The sequence below is a fragment of the Megalobrama amblycephala genome, linkage group LG10 (assembly GCF_018812025.1).
Source record: "Megalobrama amblycephala isolate DHTTF-2021 linkage group LG10, ASM1881202v1, whole genome shotgun sequence".
NCBI classification, from domain to species: Eukaryota; Metazoa; Chordata; class Actinopteri; order Cypriniformes; family Xenocyprididae; genus Megalobrama; species Megalobrama amblycephala.
This window is the reverse complement of record NC_063053.1, coordinates 3,290,772-3,309,314: the sequence shown is the minus strand read 5'-3', so window position 1 is coordinate 3,309,314 and position 18,543 is coordinate 3,290,772. Positions and strand designations below refer to the sequence as shown.

The 18,543-nt window shown below is 36.4% G+C and overlaps 3 protein-coding genes across 4 annotated transcripts; 1 reads left to right on the top strand and 2 right to left on the bottom strand.

Moving 5' to 3' along the window:
* Window positions 1–82: 82 nt before the first annotated feature.
* LOC125276491 (cytochrome c oxidase subunit 5B, mitochondrial) lies at window positions 83–2,152 on the bottom strand. The gene is made up of 4 exons (XM_048203999.1): window positions 1,984–2,152; window positions 574–644; window positions 377–476; window positions 83–289 (listed from the first exon to the last, which is right to left on the bottom strand). Exons 1-4 carry the CDS (start codon window positions 2,078–2,080, stop codon window positions 177–179), a joined length of 381 nt encoding a protein of 126 aa, XP_048059956.1. The 5' UTR covers window positions 2,081–2,152; the 3' UTR covers window positions 83–176.
* Window positions 2,153–6,130: 3,978 nt separating this feature from the next.
* On the bottom strand, window positions 6,131–8,012 carry dnajc12 (DnaJ (Hsp40) homolog, subfamily C, member 12). The gene is made up of 5 exons (XM_048203990.1): window positions 7,920–8,012; window positions 7,516–7,594; window positions 7,158–7,297; window positions 6,545–6,674; window positions 6,131–6,464 (listed from the first exon to the last, which is right to left on the bottom strand). Exons 1-5 carry the CDS (start codon window positions 7,995–7,997, stop codon window positions 6,382–6,384), a joined length of 510 nt encoding a protein of 169 aa, XP_048059947.1. The 5' UTR covers window positions 7,998–8,012; the 3' UTR covers window positions 6,131–6,381.
* A 495-nt stretch (window positions 8,013–8,507) lies between these two features.
* On the top strand, window positions 8,508–18,321 carry sirt1 (sirtuin 1). Of its 2 annotated transcripts, XM_048203988.1 has the most exons (10): window positions 8,508–8,795; window positions 9,918–10,034; window positions 10,250–10,488; window positions 10,574–10,726; window positions 12,334–12,481; window positions 12,585–12,664; window positions 13,524–13,710; window positions 14,690–15,316; window positions 16,586–16,622; window positions 17,520–17,721. In XM_048203988.1, the coding sequence occupies exons 1-10, from the start codon at window positions 8,552–8,554 to the stop codon at window positions 17,569–17,571; spliced, it is 1,884 nt and encodes a 627-aa protein (XP_048059945.1). In that variant the 5' UTR covers window positions 8,508–8,551; the 3' UTR covers window positions 17,572–17,721. The 2 variants fall into 2 exon arrangements, with proteins under 2 accessions (XP_048059945.1, XP_048059944.1); XM_048203987.1 differs by lacking the exon at window positions 16,586–16,622 and having other exon boundaries at window positions 17,520–18,321.
* Window positions 18,322–18,543: the final 222 nt, after the last annotated feature.

Below are 18,543 nucleotides of genomic sequence, written 5' to 3'. Positions count from 1 at the left end.
ATGTTGGGATTATTTTTTATGACGTGTTTTAGTGGTTGAGTTCCACATTGCAATGCAACAAAAACACATCATGACCCTTTTATTGTATTAAATTATTTTATTATTGAATCCTGTACATGTTTGGCATAGGCACTTTGGTTCAGAAGTGCAGGTGTTTGTGGTCCAGGAGCTTCAGCTCAATGCGGCAGCTCATGATGGACCAGTTTGTAGTGCGAGCCGCAGGACGGGCAGCGCTGAGGGTTTCCCTCATGAAGCCAGAACCAAACAATAGCGGTGTTGTCCTCCTCACCTTCACAAGACAAGAGAGACACACATTTATTTGGAAAGTCTTCCTTGAAAAGAAATCAACAGCTTGGGGTGTGTGTGTGTGTCTTACAGAGGCAGCCAACCAGCCGTTTGTTATTGATGCTTGGAACAATATGAGGGTCGTCTTTGGATCCAGTGTATTCCTTTGGCTTGAATATGCTGTACGGATCCTGTAGAACAGATCAGAAAGGACATGTGGTTCAAAATGAATGACCATATCTATTCACCAAAGCTTATGGTCAAACAAAATGTCATTCTATATTGTACCTGGCCCTTTTTCAGCGCCTGCAGGATGCGTCTCTCCAAACCCGCAGCCTGCTCGTCATCTGTTGGGATACCTGAAAAAGAAAAACATTATTGGTGGTGACATACAGCTGAGGAAGAGCAGACAGGTTTAAAGGGTTAGTTTATCAAAAAATGTCGTTCCACACCCGTAAGACCTTAATTAATCTTCAGAACACAAATTAAGATATTTTTGATGAAATCCGATGGCTCAGTGAGGCCTGCGTTGCCAGCAATGACATTTCCTCTCTCAAGATCCATTAATGTACTAAAAACATATTTAAATCAGTTCATGTGAGTACAGTGGTTCAATATTAATATTATAAAGCGGCAAGAATATTTTTGGTGTGCCAAAAAAACAACAAAATAACAACTTATATAGTGATGGCCGATTTCAAAACACTTCAGGAAGATTCGGAGCGCCAAAGTCACGTGATTTCAGCAGTTTGGCGGTTTCACGCGCGATCCGATTCATGATTCGACACGCTGATTCATAACGCTCCGAAGCTTCCTGAAGCAGTGTTTTGAAATCGGCCATCACTAAATAAGTTATTTTGGGGGTTTTTTGGCGCACCAAAAATATTCTCGTCGCTTTATAATATTAATATTGAACCACTGTACTCACGTGAACTGATTTAAATATGTTTTAGCACATTAATGGATCTTGAGAGAGGAAATGTCATTGCTCCCTATGCAGGAATCACTGAGCCATCTTAATTTGTGTTCCGAAGATGAATGAAGGTCTTACAGGTGTGGAACGACATGAGGGTGAGTAATTAATGATAGAATTTTAATTTTTGGGTGTTCTGTAACCCTTAATGGAGAATACAAAAGTCTGCTTTGACTGCCATTTGTACCACCACACGATCAAACAACATGCTTAATTTTCAAATTAATAAACCTGTATTTCCCCCCCCCCATTCAAAATATGTATGTTTTCGGTTTGAGATTGAGATTACAGCATTTGTCCACTAGGTGTCGCCAGAAACCAGATAAATAGAGCGGCGCCTCCGCCATGATCAAGTATAACTGGCACACGAACATGAATTTTGTGCCAAGAAAAGGCCACAGCACAGCCCTCCACAACATTAAGAACTTATGACCTTGATTCTACTTAATTCTTATAAATCATACGAGTCACCACGTTATTGTTTCAAATAATGTCGAGCGTTTTTAACGCTACTTTCAAGTGTCTTTTCATGTTCTTCAGAAATTAATGAGCCATTTCATATGCCAGCTGTCTTTCTGTACAAATCTGTCACTCATTCAAAAACGAAGTAAATGACAGCATGTTGCTTTATTTTTACACGTGCAAAAATAATATCACTACAATTTATCGCGAGTAAATTTAAATAAAGTTAAATTTCAAGAATTTAAAGAATTATAAATCCTTACCTTTCCCGGCCATCGCACGTTGAGGTGTTTTCATTAAAATATTTTGCCTGCCCATCAGAGTCACTCGACAGGCTCTCAGGAGGATTTTACTTGCCATCTTGACTTTAAACTTCCAGTGTTTGGTGCGCGCGCGCTCCCGCTGACAGTCACTACAGAATGTGGAACAGTGTCAGTGAAAGTCACTAAAATGATTGACACCGGGGATGGACCAATCAAAGAGAAGAACCGCTGGACTTTGACCAATGGACGAACAGGAAGAGCGGACAGGTGTAACTAGAGAGGACAGTAAAAATAAAAGTAAAATCTGTTCCGTCTGCCTTTATTTCCGTCTGAAGGAAGATTTAAACAGACTATATAGATTACTGAACATTAAAGATATTCCAGTTTCAAATTATATGTCCTAAAGTGAGTAATAATTCAAATTCAAATAATAATCTTCTAAGCAGAATCAAACTATGAATCAAATTATGTTTGGGTCATTTTTTTGTCCAAAGGCCTTAATAATAATAATAAAAAACAAAGATATGACATCCAAAGTATGTACAACTAGGTCTCTTATATTGAATCCAACAGGTTTTAATTATATTTTGGTACATATAAAGGTATTTTTAAGATTCTGAGGTGTCAAAAGGTCATTCGGTTTAACCGTCCAACCATTCATTTGTGAATAAAATATCATAAAATGTAATAAATGTATATATTTTTTATTCTGGCATGATTTTATAACATCATATATCAACATAGTGCAAAATTATGTTAAAATTATGTGTAGAAGTCGTTGCTTTGTTATGGGAAAGAATGTCCGGAAAAATGAATTTCATTGATGTCATTCGGAGTAACCAATATAAAGGGATCGTTTTGGATCAAATCATGCGGTCAGTATCATGTGACAGGATGTGACATCATTCAGACACCTGCAAAGGACCACATGGTCGTGAAGCAAAGTAACTAACTCTCTCTTAACTATTTGATAAATTCATGTTTTCACTTGATCATACGCATGTCCCGAAACATCAAGTCATTCGGTGCAACCGCTATAAAACATGGAAAATGTTGTAATATTTTAAAAACTTGTGCTAAATATAAAATGTTTGATTGTCCTTTTGCTAGATATCAGCCTGTTAGCATTGTTTGAAAATATCGTAATTTGGTATAACCAAAAGTGTCATTCGGTAAAACCGAAATTTTGGTTAAACCAAACTTTTTTGCAGACAAATTTTGTAAAAAAAAAAAAAAAATGACAAAAGCAGTGTTAATTGATTATAAAAAACACATAATCTCATTCTTAACACTTAATAAAACTTCAAAATTAATTAATCTCCATTATGTTTTAAAGATTTACACTTTTAAAAACTTTAATTGTCAATAACCCGTTTACAAAATTTCAGGTCATCCAGCAGAATCTTAATAGATGTTCAGAGGATACTTTCCCCTTATGTGATAATAATAATGACTTTGGTGTTTTGACCTGTTCCACAATAAGTTGTTTTATTTTTGCAGAATTTGAAAAATGCAGACACAATGTAACATATTCACACATTTGTACACAAATACACATATATTTGCCTCAAAATGCTGACTGCACAAGGAGGAAACCATATCTTAAGCACTTTTCTGTTTTTATCTGAAAATAAACAAAAATATGAATACAAAAGTGACATTTTTACAAGACACTACTGGCTTATATGTATGAATGTAATTATTATACATAATTATTTAATATGATTGAATCATTATTATTTAGTGAGTCGTATATTAGTTAAACACTTTAAAATGAATTCTGCCACAGCCAACTTTATAATCATTTCCTGTGCAAACCGTAAAACCTGTGAAAACGTTTTCCTCACCCTTCAATAGTCAGTAAACAATTCTGAAAAGACATTTAAAGGGTTAGTTCACCCAAAAATGAAAATAATGTCATTTATTACTCACCCTGATGTCGTTCCACACCCGTAAGACCTTCATTCATCTTCAGAACACAAGTTAAGATATTATTGATGAAATCCGATGGCTCACCAAGGCCTGCATAGCCAGCAATGACATTTCCTCTCTCAAGATCCAGTAATGTACTAAAAACATATTTAAATCAGTTCATGTGAGTACAGTGGTTCAATATTAATATTATAAAGCCACAAGAATATTTTTGGTGCGCCAAAAAAACAAAATAACGACTTATTTAGTGATGGCCGATTTCAAAACACTGCTTCAGGAAGCTTTGGAGCGTTATGAATCAGCGTGTCGAATCATGATTCGGATCGCGTGTCAAACTGCTGAAATCACGTGACTTTGGTGCTTCGGAGCATTATGAATCTTTTGCGTCGAATCAGCGGCTGCGTCCGAAAACTGGAAAATGCTGCCTTCGGAGGACACATTTCAAGGTAGGAAGGCATCAAGGCATGTCGGAATCCAATGTTAGCTTCACTTCCTGTTTCCTGAGATCTCTTCATCTGATCGATTTTTCAAGGCAGCATAGATGTATCCTTAGCTGCCTTTGATATCCCACAATCCTGTGCTTTCCATTCTGTGACTGTTGAGCTAGAAAAATAAAGATGGCATCCGAAAGTTGCGTTTGCTGGCCAGTTTGTGAGTAAATGTACATTTTTGACCAACATTTTCCACTTTTGATGTCATTTCTAGAGAGAAATTACAACTGTAGTAATTAAATATTTGTTTAGTTCACACCAAAGTTCACGCTATATTGCTGTAGATCAGTGGTTCCCAAACTTTTTAGCGTTAAGTACTCTTCCATTTCGACTGCAGTCACAGCTTTACCATTAAGGGACAATATTTGCTCCCTAAATTGATTTTCCAGTGCATTTTTTTTTTTTACCTTTATGAAAAACTTTATAAAATAAATAATGTTTTAAATAAAATATATAATATAGAGAAATATGCAATGATGGTAAAACTAAGTAAAACTTTTAAATGTTAAACTAAAACCGCCAGTAGGTGGCAGCAAGTCACTGTTTTTATGAGTGAGTCATCGAGTCATTCATTCAGTAACGAAGCAAGTGGCTGTGAATGAATCATTGAATCATTGACTCTCACGATTCGTTCAAAGCCGTAGAATTGTTCGCGAAACACAGACGTGTGATGTAGTTCTGCTGTGGTTTTCGTTAAAACTATTATTTCATTGCAAAACACAGTAAATAGGCTACTACTGTGTTTAAAGTGTTTTATTTTTTGACCTGTTGTATAATAATGTCACGTTTACAGTCATGTGGATATTTGGGAACAATTGCATTCTTGCTTGTTATCATCATTAAATACAAGAACTCACACAAGGTATGTTTTTGCGTCGAAGATCAAAATTAATTCATTATCTGTGTCTATATTTGTTCTTCATGCGATTAAGTGCTAAATCCCCACTTTTACAAAGGTGCATTGTTGAGAACGGCAGTAATTTAGCGTGATTTAAGGCAGCAGAATCTGCACGCAATCTATCATATGCATGCTGCTTCTGTGAATACAGTCATTTTTGACTGCAAATGATGAGGTAATTTGATTAAATGTACTGGATTTACGACATTTTGGCATTTAGAAATACATGCTCTATTTTAATATTATTTTAAGGTAGAATTAAATGAACTACTCAGCATTTTGTTCGCGTACCCCCTTTTGTCACCTCACGTACCCCAGTTTGGGAACCACTGCTGTAGATCATTAAACTGTTACGCTGCCTCAGAAGTCTGTCCGAAATGGCATTTCATGAGGTGCCTTCATGCACAAACGCTGCCTTACAAGTCATTGCTTGATAAGGCAGCGAGGCAGCAAGTCAGCTACCTAGGATTACGGACGCAGAGTGGTTCGGAGCGCCAAAGTCACGTGATTTCAGCAGTTTGTCCGTTTGACACGCGATCCGAATCATGATTCGACACGCTGATTCATTATGCTCTGAATCTTCCTGAAGCAGTGTTTTGAAATCGGCCATCACTATATAAGTCGTTATTTTGTGTTTTTGGCGCACCAAAAATATTCTTGTCTCTTTATAATATTAATATTGAACCACTGTACTCACATGAACTGATTTAAATATGTTTTTATTACATTAATGGATCTTGAGAGAGAAAATCTCATTGCTGGCTATGCAGGCCTCACTGAGCCATCGGATTTCAACAAAAATATCTTAATTTGTGTTCTGAAGATTAACGAAGGTCTTACGGGTGTGGAACGGCATGAAGGTGAGTAATTAATGACATTATTTTCATTTTTGGGTGAACTAACCCTTTAAAGCATACAAAGCATCACTGCTGAACACTAATTTCAACATATATTATCATCATCCTACAAAACAAACAACTGAATCATGCCATAAGCATGGTGAAGCATAGTAAATGATTGGTCTGTTCTGATACTGATGATGCAGAATACATGCACTGAACAGCAGAAAATATGAAATTATATTTCATAGTTCCTGAACTTCAGTAAAAGGCCAGAGGGAGCTTCACCAGCCCAGCGAAACCTGTGATGCCAACAATCGCCTGTGGGATAGAAACATTACGCTAAATCCAAGGATATCTAATACATTACAGAAAAACTGTAAACATCCAAGAAAACTCACCTGATGGCAGTGATGTTTCAGAAGCTTTCTGCTCCTCTGTGGATTCTCCATTCCCCATGTTCACGGGATCTGTGTCTTTTGCTGCCTCCAGCATCGGCTCTTTCTTGGCCCTCACAGCCCAATGCATCGACTGATGTCATATTTGGAGACATATTAATGCAGTTTTTGTTACAATATGTGATCACAAAACCAGTCAATTAAGGTCAATTTTTTTAAATTGAGATTTATACATCAATAAATCTTAATAAATAAGCTTTCCATTGATGTAGGACAATATTTGTTCGAGATACAACTATTTGAAAATCTGGAATCTGAGGGTGCAAAAAAATCTAAATATTGAGAAAATCGCCTTTAAAGTCCTTAGCAATGCATATCCACTCACAAAAATACATTTTTTATATATTTACGGTATAAAATGTACAAAATATCTTCAAGGAACATGATCTTTACTTAATATCCTAATGATTTTTGGCATAAAAGAAAACTCGATACCCATACAATGTATTGTTGGCTATTGCTACAATTATACCTGTGCGACTTATGACTGGTTTTGTGCTCTAGGGTCACATATAGCTGTTGCATGATTGAAATGCAATGCCTAACTAACACTTACAGTTTTAACCGAGTCACTGAGTGCTTGCCATTCGCTGAATGGGATTGCAATTCGACTTCTGAGCCAGAGATCGTAATTCTTTCTTTTCTTCTCATCTGTGAGAATCTCTTTAGCTTCCTGTAGCTTCTGGAACTCCTCCACTGCAAGAAGAAAATGACCAAAACAGATTCAAGCACTCTCTAACAATCAGAGGTCAACAAATGGCATTATATCAGTCATCGCCTATTAGAAAACCGACATATGTGAATGTTTGTGGACAAAATGCATTGCAGATAATTAAAAAAAAATGTATGAATAAGGTAATAATTTATAGCTATGGTGTTATTATTTTTTGGGGAAAAAAAAAAAATGTTTGTACCTGCTTTGGGGTTCTCCGGGTGTTTGTCAGGGTGGCAGGCCAGAGCTTTCACTTTAAACTCATTGACAATCTGTTCAGTCTGTGAGAAATGCATATTATTTATTCCTAGCATATAATGATACATGCATTGTCCAGCTATTTAATCAACTATTATGATGACTGATGTCTCTGACACACAAGCAACAGGCTGTTTCACAATCAACAATCTTATTCTGTCACATGATGCACATGAATGCAATTATCAAATCTTTTCACATTACTGTACTTACAACAGATTAATTACACCGATATTTATATGCTGAAGTTGCGATTATAATAATAATCTTAGTCATTTTAGATGCCTTTATAAACTAGCAGAAATAATAAAAACACAAGCCCTAAAATAACTATCATTGTGTGTTTACCGTTGACAGTTCATCGCAGCCGAGAAGCCCATAATAATCCTCAAAATCCTCCGTTCTGCAGTTCAGTATCGCCTCCATGCCTCCTACACTCAACTAAACACAAATTACCGTAAACTCGCTTAAATGTTTCGCTCTGGTCCACCTGTAGCAGTAGATCGAGCGCGCATGCGCGCAAGTATTTGGAACTTTACGGTAGCAGGGCTTTTAAATGGCCTTCGTCACAGACGCTATGACTCATGCAAAACACTTCTGATTTAAATCAATAAAATAGTAAAAACAAACAAAAATCATTTTTTTGTGCATGAAGACTTTATTTAAGTATCTTAAAAGTTATTCACACAGATAAAAGTATCCCCATGGCTCCGCTTTAATAACACCGTGGTATTTTTGACATAATTTAAAGAACACCTTGGTATTTGAATGGTGTTGAATGTAAACATAATTACGCCAATAAACTACTTTAAACTGAAGTATGTGCTGCTACTGTGGGCAAAGAGTTTAGTGTATATTCTTTGGCGGCAGTCACGTGCTCTGTAGTCTGACGGATCTACGGTCCATCTGCTAGTGACGTTACGTCACATCATTACCGGAAGGTCCTCCCGCGCCCCTCCTCCACTCACTCCCAGGCGAAGATGGCGGACGGCGAAAATAAACGGGCCGAACCTGCCGACGCCGCTGAGCTGGACGAGCCGCTTCTAAAGAGACCGAGACTTCTGGATCCGCCCGGTGATTCGGAGCTGAGCGCTGCTGGCGGAACCGAGCCGGTGGAGGCGGAACCGGCGCTGATGGACGAGACCCAGCAGGCCTCACTCAACAACAACAACAACAAGCACACTGAACCTGGACTGACCGCCGAACCAGAACCGGAGCTCTCTGGTACAACGTTGTTACATTTTTTTTATTGATTTATTCAATTTATTGGTTATTTTAGGAGTTTTTTAGTCTCATGATAAGGTTTACTGCACGTTCACACAGTTTGACGTTACACTGTTTTCACGTTTGTGGGTTTTGAATGATTATTTAATGTAATAACAATTTAAGTTATTTATTATTGTTTATATAATTTCATTAATTATTAGATATTATATTGTTGTTGTCATTGAGATATATATATATATATATATATATATATATATATATATATATACAATTTAATTGTTTATTAATTAAAATTATATTTAATTATTAATTGTTCACTAAATACAATAATAATAATTATTATTATATTTATTTATGTAATTTAATTATTAGATATTATATTATTGTTATATATATATATATATATATATATATATATATATATATATATACACATTTTTGTTTAATTAAAGTTATATTTTATTTAATGATTATTAATTAATTGTTCACTAAATAAATACAATAATAATACTTATATATATATATATATATATATATATATATATATATAATTCAACATTTTTATGTTGTTATTATTATTATTATTAATATTTATTATTATTTACTTTTTTAGTCATTATTGTTATTTTATTATAATATTTACTAGTTTTAGAAGGTCACTGCTTTGACATGTCACGTCAACTCCATAAATATGTAATTGTTTTTTAAGTACATTTATTTACATGTTTGTATTTAGGCACTTTAATATAGCCTTTTTTTTTGGGACAAATTAGTTTAGTAAACCAGCTAAAATACTATTCAAGTTCATAAATCAACATGTTGACTCCTGCACAGATTGATATTTTCATGTTTATATTACTTATAGTATTGCATTACCTTACTTATTTGTTTAAATAAATAAATGCATTTTCTAAAAAAAAAAAAAAAATCTAAAAAGAATAATGTTTAGAGTTCTGATTAAATTTGAGCAAAACTATTATTTTAAGTCAAAGAAATGCACATAGTAAGCATCTAGTCTAGTGGAAAACAGTAAGGCCAGCTGTATTGTACTGTTTTTATTGCTGTTATTCCTCTCATATAAAAAGTCTGAAATCATGTTTTTGTGTGGTTTGCACACAGAGTTCATTGACGAAGGTGTCCATCCCAATGGTTTTACGTCACCTGATCTTCTTCACGATGATGATGACTGCTCTTCTCGCGCCAGCTCCAGTGACTGGACGCCTCAACCACACATTGGTAAGTTTTGTAAGTTAAATCCGTTGGTTTACTGAGTGCCTGATGCATGTCGCAAGATGAAAATAAAGAACAGTTTATTCTGAGTCAAAAGTCTGACTGGAATAAGAGACTAAAAAATAATGTGCACAATTATACATATTTATTGCAAATTGCACATTCATTTGCTCTAAAATTTAGTGTTTTGTGAATGAAATGAAAGCATGGTTTTCTTTTAGGTTCCTATCGGTTCATTCAGCAGCACATCATGAGAGGAACCGACCCGAGGGCCATTTTAAAAGACTTGCTTCCCGAAACGGTCCTTCCACCAGATCTGGACGACATGACGCTGTGGCAGATCATCATCAACATCTCAGAACCGCCCAAAAGGAAAAAGCGCAAAGACATCAACACATTAGAGGACGTTGTCCGACTCCTGAATGAGAGAAAGAAGGTTCTCGTGCTCACCGGCGCTGGGGTGTGTTTTTGATTTTCACTCTGAAACGCTTTCTGAACACATGCCCAATGTATTGAATATTGATGTGTTCCTCTTGTGTCCGCAGGTGTCTGTTTCTTGCGGGATTCCTGACTTTCGTTCTAGAGATGGCATATACGCTAGACTCGCTGTGGATTTTCCTGACCTTCCTGATCCTCAAGCCATGTTTGACATAGACTACTTTAGAAGAGATCCCAGGCCTTTTTTCAAATTTGCCAAGGTTTGATGCGCTGTCTTCTCATTTGCATTTCTGCCAAGAATGGAAAACATGCATTTCAAATAAGGCAAGACACTACAGGCAAAAATATTATTTTTTTCATTCAAAGGTCAATATTGTGATTTTGGTCAAATTTTGCTTCCATAATGTCTTCTTTCAGACTAGTGGAAAGAAAACATCCAAAATACACGTTGAATCTATTTTTATCTGTATCTGTTGCACATATCTCATATATGTCAACAAAATTAACTCTAATTTTGAAGCTGGCTTTATCTAATTTCCTTTCTGGAAATGTATGCAAATTAGTGCATATTTAATTACACAGTGCCTCATTTGCATATTTAAACTAGTGCTGTCAAAAGATTAAAATTAATCTTGATTAATTGCACCCTTTTGTGCTAATAATCACATATTTATCGTGAAATTAAGCATTTATGATTTATCTTAACAGATTTATTTTGTCAACATTTGCTATAACCAGCAAAGTAAACAGATAAGACTCACAAAACTGTATTTTTTGCAAGATTTTTTCAAGGTGCCTTTCCAAAAACGACACTTGGAGACTCCATAAGGACACTTAATAACCAAATGATATAAGGAGTCTTAATAATTTATAAATGTATGCTCACCAAAGCACACACAGGGCAAAAAAACATTAGAGAACAAAACAAAAGAGCATTTTTAGAGCTTGTATACGTTCTACACATCAAGTTGCGATACTGAACATCCTTGACCTGATTGCATTATATACTAAACAAACAACATGAATGTACTGAAATGCGTCTGTGCATAAATACAATGTGCAATCAGTGCATCAAGAGCGCACATACAGGGTTTGTTTGCGCATCAGTATAATGGACTTGCGCGTGCTTAACGTGCGTCACTGCAATCATCTTTACCTTCATTACAGTCTGCATCTATCAAAACTTTACTAGCAAGATGCTGGTTTGCTTTATCCAGCTGAGAAACGTAGTTTGTGTATCATCTGGCCATAGAGCGGTGGGATGTTTTGACGTTCCATTCAGGCTTGCACTCTTTAGAAATGATCACAGAATATGACAGAGCTTGTGTTTTAAAGGGTACCTATTATGCCCCTTTTCACAAGATGTAATATAAGTCTCTGGTGTCCCCAGAATGTGTCTGTGAAGTTTCAGCTCAAAATACCCCACAGATAATTTATTATAGCTTGTCAAATTTGCTCCTATTTTGATATGAGCAAAAACACGCCGTTTTTGTGTGTGTCCCTTTAAATGCAAATGAGCTGCTGCTCCCGCCCCCTTTCCAGAAGAGGGCGGAGCTTTAACAGCTCAACAACAACAAAGCTGGAGAATCTCACGCAGTCAAAATGAGGATTGTCAGTAACGGTGTTCAGTCTTACATCAATTTTGCGTTAAATTATTTGCACATTAAGGTTTTTGACTTAATCACATGCGTTAACGTTGACAGCCCTAATTTAAACATAACATTTCAGAAAACTTGCAATATAACAACTGTCTTAATGTACTGTGATTAATCACCTGTGGAAGCATGGTGAGATCTACCCCATTATTCACCTGTGATGTCTTGCCATGAAGATGAATAACAATATCCTCTGTTTCATTATACTGTAGGAAATCTATCCAGGACAGTTCCAGCCGTCTCCATGTCACAGGTTCATATCAATGCTGGATAAGAAGGGAAGGTTACTGAGGAACTACACTCAGAACATCGACACACTGGAGCAGGCCGCTGGAATCCAGAAGATCATTCAGTGTCATGGTATGTATGTGCTGTCATAATTCCTCATATGAATCAAGATTTGAATTATTCTCTCATTATCTAGACTGTTTATTTATCATTTGTCTTTTACTATTTGTTTTAGGTTCTTTTGCGACTGCATCCTGTCTTGTCTGTAAACATAAGGTTGACTGTGAGGCCATAAGAGAGGATATATTCAACCAGGTACATTTGAGCGTGCAAACTTAAGGTGCCCCTATTATGCAATTTAAAAAACTTACAACATGTTTACATGCATTCAAGGACAAAAAAATTAATTTTCTAATAACACACATTGCAGCATCAGCTTTTCTCAAAATGTCTGAAACGGTTCATTCAAAGATTCAGTCTCTCTAAACTCTGCATTTCTAAGAGCCTGCTCTGCTCTGATTGGTCAGATGTCCCAGTCTGTTGTGATTGGTCGACCTCTTACAGTGCATGTCAGAAACCAAACGCCCATATCTGAATTTCAGCTCTTCCTCAGCACTTGATACACTGTGATACGAACGGTAACAATGGTGTCGGTTTTTACTACAGCAACTACATAAATTTATCCACTAACCATTCAGAAACGTCCAGTTTCATTCTAAAGTTGTAACTTCTTCCTGAGTCTCTCCATCAGTGTCGACTCCGGTTTGAACAATGTAAGGCTGAACACTTTCGTCATTTTGGCTGCGTGAGATTCTCCAGCTTTGTTGCTGTTGAGCTGTTAAAGCTCCACCCTCTTCTGGAAAGGGGGCGGGAGCAGCAGCTCATTTGCATTTAAAGGGACACGCACAAAAACAGTGTGTTTTTGCTCACATCCAAATAGAGGCAAATTTGACAAGCTATAATAAATGATCTGTGGGGGATTTTGAGCTGAAACTTCACAGACACATTCTGGAGACACCAGAGACTGATATTACATCTTGTGAAAGAGACATTATAGGCCCCCTTTAAGATGTTGTTGTGGCTTGTGAAACCTTGGTCAGTCTTGCGGCTGTTTTAAATGTGCTATATAAATAAAGTAAACTTGAATCTTGAAACCTTTGTTGTTCTGTTGCAGGTTGTTCCTCACTGTCCGAGGTGTCCGTCAGATATCCCATATGCCATTATGAAACCAGACATCGTCTTCTTTGGCGAGAACCTTCCAGAATTTTTTCACAGAGCCATGAAGCAGGATAAAGATGAAGTGGACCTTCTCATTGTGATTGGCTCCTCGCTGAAAGTGCGGCCAGTGGCTCTTATACCCAGTACGTTCTATCCTTTGCTTTTTTCTGTGATTTTCTGTGTCTGCTAGAATTTTGAAAAAGTAAATATAAAGTTGTAGGCCTGAACTAATTATAACAACTTATAGCTTTTCTATTAAGATCATACATTTTGGGAGTATTCAAATATGATGCATCAGGTCTGTTTGAGAAGCCCAAATGTAATGTAATGCTTCTTCAAGCTTAAATTCTTATCTTTATTATATATACTTTTTGTGTACATTTTCTCAAATATTTTGTTTTGCTTTTATTTTAAATGTACACTGCCCTCCAAAAGTTTGGAAATGCCCTAGAAAAGTGGGGTTTTGGACAATATTGGCATGAATCCTTTTTCATTTGTGATAATTTTGCACTGATAAGGGACAACACAAACTACGAAAACGTATTTTATTACATAAACAGTTTATACATAGAAAAAAAACTTAAATTTTCAATTCATCAAAATATCCACCATTAGCAGCTATCTGACCTAAACTGGGTTCTGATTGGTTCATTGTATTCTAAACTTAATTGGCAATCAATTGTTGAAGCTATTAAGGTGTGCTGACCCAAAAATCTTTTACAAACCTGGGAAAAGTTTAAACCAGTAACCTGCTTCACAGCTGGCAAAGGGGCATGTCTGACTTTGACATGTATATATTGCCATTATTATGTAATCAAAATGAAAATTATTATTGCTGGTCTTCAATGATAATGTCAAGTTACTTTAATGCATTTGCACCAAAAAATTATAATATCGTCCAAAACCACACTTTGCCAGGGTGTTTCCAAACTTTTGGAGGGCAGTGTATTAATTTAAATGTAATATTTTTATGATTTAATTAAGTAGCTTTTCATTGAACCCTAGTTTGGGAAACCCTGGTACACTTGATATTTACATGGTTTTCTGATCATAGTATTACCATAATTTTTCCTTTCCTAAAATGAAATGAGGTTTGTTTTCTAAATCTGTCTCTCTCTGCAGGCTCTATACCTCATGACGTGCCTCAAGTCTTGATAAACCGCGAGCCGTTGCCGCACCTGAACTTCGACGTGGAGCTGCTCGGAGACTGTGACGTCATCGTGAACGAACTCTGCCATCGTCTGGGTGGCGACTTTGAGCAGCTGTGCTACAACTCGTCACGTCTCAGCGAGATCACCGAGAAACCGCCTGCCCCGTTACCTGCTCCGCCTGAACAGACGTCCGCTGAGAGCACGTCCACAGACCCCGATCACGCTCAGGCCGTCACAGACACATCAGAGGAAGTCAGAATCACTGGTTGTCAAAATTCACTGTCTCCAAAAAAGGAGGAGGAAATGGCATCTTCTCCAGCAGCCAGGCAAACAAGTCCTCATCCAGAGCCGTTACCGGAAACTAACACTGAAGAGTTGGTCTCAAAGACGGAAGAGTTGAACCCAAAAGTCCATTCTCCAAAGCCGGTGAGTCCCTGTAGGAAGGCAGCGTGTGATGCTGCAGAAGCACTGGATGCTACTGAGGACACGCAGTGCGCTAAGGATGAAGAAGCAACCGATCGCCAACGTGTTGTTGAAATGCGGAGACGGTGCTGGAGGAGCCGGATCTGTCAGAGTCCAATCAGCAAACGACTCGGAGGTAAAAATCTTTTTTTATATATATATATATATATATATATATATAACATTTTTAAAATGTTCCTGCTATCAAAAATGATGTATTGGTGCAAATTACAAAACAAGTCTTTAAAACCTTTTATCAAAAATAAATAATGTAATTTTTATTTTACTATACAATTAACTCTCTCTCTCGCTATATATATATATATATATATATATATATATATATATATATATATATATATATATATATATATATATATTAGAGCCCGACCGATATATCGGCCGGCCGATATGAGCTAATTGCATTTAAATCGGCATCGGCGTTTATAACGGCCGATGAAACATGAGAAACAGAGTCTCATGCTTCACTCATGTTATGAGTGTTGCATAGTTTGCCCACCAGAGGGAGCTCTGCAACTCCCCAGTTGACAACAGCGCCACGGAGATGTACTCTTTTGACGGTGAGTCTGTCGTTCGTCATGTGAAATGATTGTAGATTTATGCTGCGTTCCAGGTAGGTTTTTGATGCCATAAGTCACGTCTTCAAATCACGACTCTGTAGCGTTCCAGGAAAGTCACGCCAAACTGCGTAAAAGTGTAAACAAACCAACATGGCGGACCGTACGGGGCTTATGCTCATTAACAATAATATATCGCCAAAGGTGCTTACTCCTTGCTTATTTGAGGGAAACAGAGGAGGAAAACGGCGCATAAGGCAAGAGAAGTGGTTATACCTTTTATTTTACCGTGCACTTGCATAAACACCGCATCCAGGGACTGCCATTGTTGTTTTGCGGCTATGTGACGTCAGAACCCATAACTGGGAGTACATCGATCTAGTACGAGTTCACGGGTGGAAAGTCACGGCATTGACTGCTGTTCCAGTGCACTTTCACGGGTAGAAGGTTGGAAAAACACGGCTTACGGGTTGCCTGGAACGCGGCATTAGTTCATACACTGTATATAAAAACAGTGTGGTAGTTCTAGCTAACGGTCCTATCATTATCACTTCTAAATATTCTGTAACATCACTTACAGCCGCTAATGCATTGCTATATTAGATTAGCCACAAAGCTAATACCATGTTTATCAGTGGAAGAGCGCGAACGTTAATAAGAGGTCAAACTATAACGTTAGCGTTTAACTTATTCTAAATATATCTGCAGTGTTTCCCATTAAACTTATTTTAATTTTATTTTCAATTCATTGACATGGTTTTGTGGAATATTGAATTTGTTTGGTATAGCTCTTTTACTTTAACTTTAGTATTATAATTTATTTACAGTACACACACAGACTGTTAAAACCAGCTTCAACTGGAAGTAAGTAAAACTGTTAAATGTTTAAAACCAGACTGTTTTTTGATCATTAAAAAATATATACTTTTGATGTGCAATTGTTTAGTCATTGAGACTGTAATCTAAGGCTTTTTTTAACATAATCCCTTCTGGAAAATGGTTTATACAGCCCACATACATAGAACAGACAGATATTTTGCTATTGAATGTTGTGTAAGTGTAGTTTATAGGAAATAGGTCTAATATCCAGTTTATTTTCAAAATCAAAATATCGGCTTATAAATCGGCTCTTTTCGAGTTAATATCGGCATCGGCCCCCAAAAATCCATATCGGTCGGGCTCTAATATATATATATATATATATATGTATATGTATTTATATTATATAGCTTTCATTTATGTATATATAGACAGATACAGTATAGATATTATATTGAGAGAGAGAGAGAGAGATTTTTTTTTTTAGATAACTTTTTGTATTATATTTTATTATAAACATTCTTTTCATATTTTATTTATTATATATATATTATTAATTAATATGTATGTATATACATATATTGTTTTTTATTTTAAATGTCATTATATAATTTTTGGGGATTTATCATATATTATTTATATTATATATTTTTAAATGTGTGTGTGTGTGTGTGTGTGTATATATATATATAGAGAGAGAGAGAGAGAGAGAGAGATAGATAGATAGATAGATGTTTTATTATAAATGTTATTTATTATATATTTGTGTATGATTTGCTTTTAGTGGAGACTGCGTTTTTGAATCTTAAGATTTTTCATAAAATAACTGTTGCTTAAGATGCTTATAATCAAAGCAATCAGATATATATTTTAGTGAAGTTTCAAGTTTTTTAAAAGTTCATTGCACGCATGATGGTAATTGCTTCTGTTTCTGTTCCGCAGCCTCACAGTATTTATTTCAAGCACCGAACCGCTACATTTTCCACGGGGCTGAGGTTTACTCCAGTTCGGAAGACGAGACCTCCAGTTCCTGCGGCAGCGACAGTGACGGCTCTCGCTGCAGCGCGGACGCTTTCGAAAACGAGGACAGTGACGTGGAGGAAGATGGTGCACCAGTGACGGAGAAAGACGCAGACGGCCACCTCGCAGAGACAGTACAAGACAGTGAACACAAACGCCTTCAAACAGACTGCACAGCAGACACAAACCACCATTAAAACACCAGAACTCACTAGCACCAGCTCTATTTAATGTGCTCAAGTCTCTTTGATATATTTTTGTATTTCCCTCCCTCCTAAAGCCCCTGTTATGTCTTCTAATGCATGCAACATCTCTTTTGTTTGGCTTATAAACCTTACTTTTGTTTGTCTGTTTGTACTTTTGCATTTTTAGATGTAAAATATATACATTTGATTCCGGTGAATGTTTCTGCCTGAGAACACAGTGGGATTGAACTTGCCATGTAATTGCTTGGGATAAAAAAAGGGAATGATTTTCAAACCAAAGATCACTTTTTCTGTATAGTTTGCTTTTTATCACTGAATTTACAAGTTTCCTGTTGGATCTGCTCACTGGTCGTGTCCAGCGTATACACCGAACTGTGGCATTTTCAGACATTTGCCAGCTGCGGTCAGCCTACTGTTGAAGACTTTTATACCCAGTAAAGTTTGATAGTCATCAAACAGGTGTTTTCCATTAGATTTCAGGTTTAAACACATAGAAATAAATTATTTACATGCTTTCACGCTCTTGGAATTCCTGTCCTCAAGCATTAAAGTTCTTAATCAGTTGTTTTTGTTTGTTAAAAACCTATTCATGGACAAAAGTGCCCTTGCTCTCATTAACTGGGCATTAAAATCTTTATGACGCTGCTTTATGAAGCAACATGACTTAATGATTCCCTCATGCAGTTGTCGATGCAGTTTTGTTGTATTTTCTTATTCTAACTTCTTTAATGTTCAAAAAA

Coding starts and splice junctions, on each gene's coding strand:
- LOC125276491 (XM_048203999.1), bottom strand. CDS start 2,080: ATGGCAAGTAAAATCCTCCTGAGAGCCTGTCGAGTGACTCTGATGGGC. Junction 477..573: donor AGGCGCTGAAAAAGGGCCAG/GTACAATATAGA, acceptor TCTGTTCTACAG/GATCCGTACAGCATATTCAA. Junction 290..376: donor ACGGCTGGTTGGCTGCCTCT/GTAAGACACACA, acceptor TGTCTTGTGAAG/GTGAGGAGGACAACACCGCT.
- dnajc12 (XM_048203990.1), bottom strand. CDS start 7,997: ATGGAGGCGATACTGAACTGCAGAACGGAGGATTTTGAGGATTATTAT. Junction 7,595..7,919: donor GCTGCGATGAACTGTCAACG/GTAAACACACAA, acceptor CATTTCTCACAG/ACTGAACAGATTGTCAATGA. Junction 6,465..6,544: donor TGAAACATCACTGCCATCAG/GTGAGTTTTCTT, acceptor TCTATCCCACAG/GCGATTGTTGGCATCACAGG.
- sirt1 (XM_048203987.1), top strand. CDS start 8,552: ATGGCGGACGGCGAAAATAAACGGGCCGAACCTGCCGACGCCGCTGAG. Junction 8,796..9,917: donor ACCAGAACCGGAGCTCTCTG/GTACAACGTTGT, acceptor GTTTGCACACAG/AGTTCATTGACGAAGGTGTC. Junction 12,665..13,523: donor GAGAGGATATATTCAACCAG/GTACATTTGAGC, acceptor GTTCTGTTGCAG/GTTGTTCCTCACTGTCCGAG.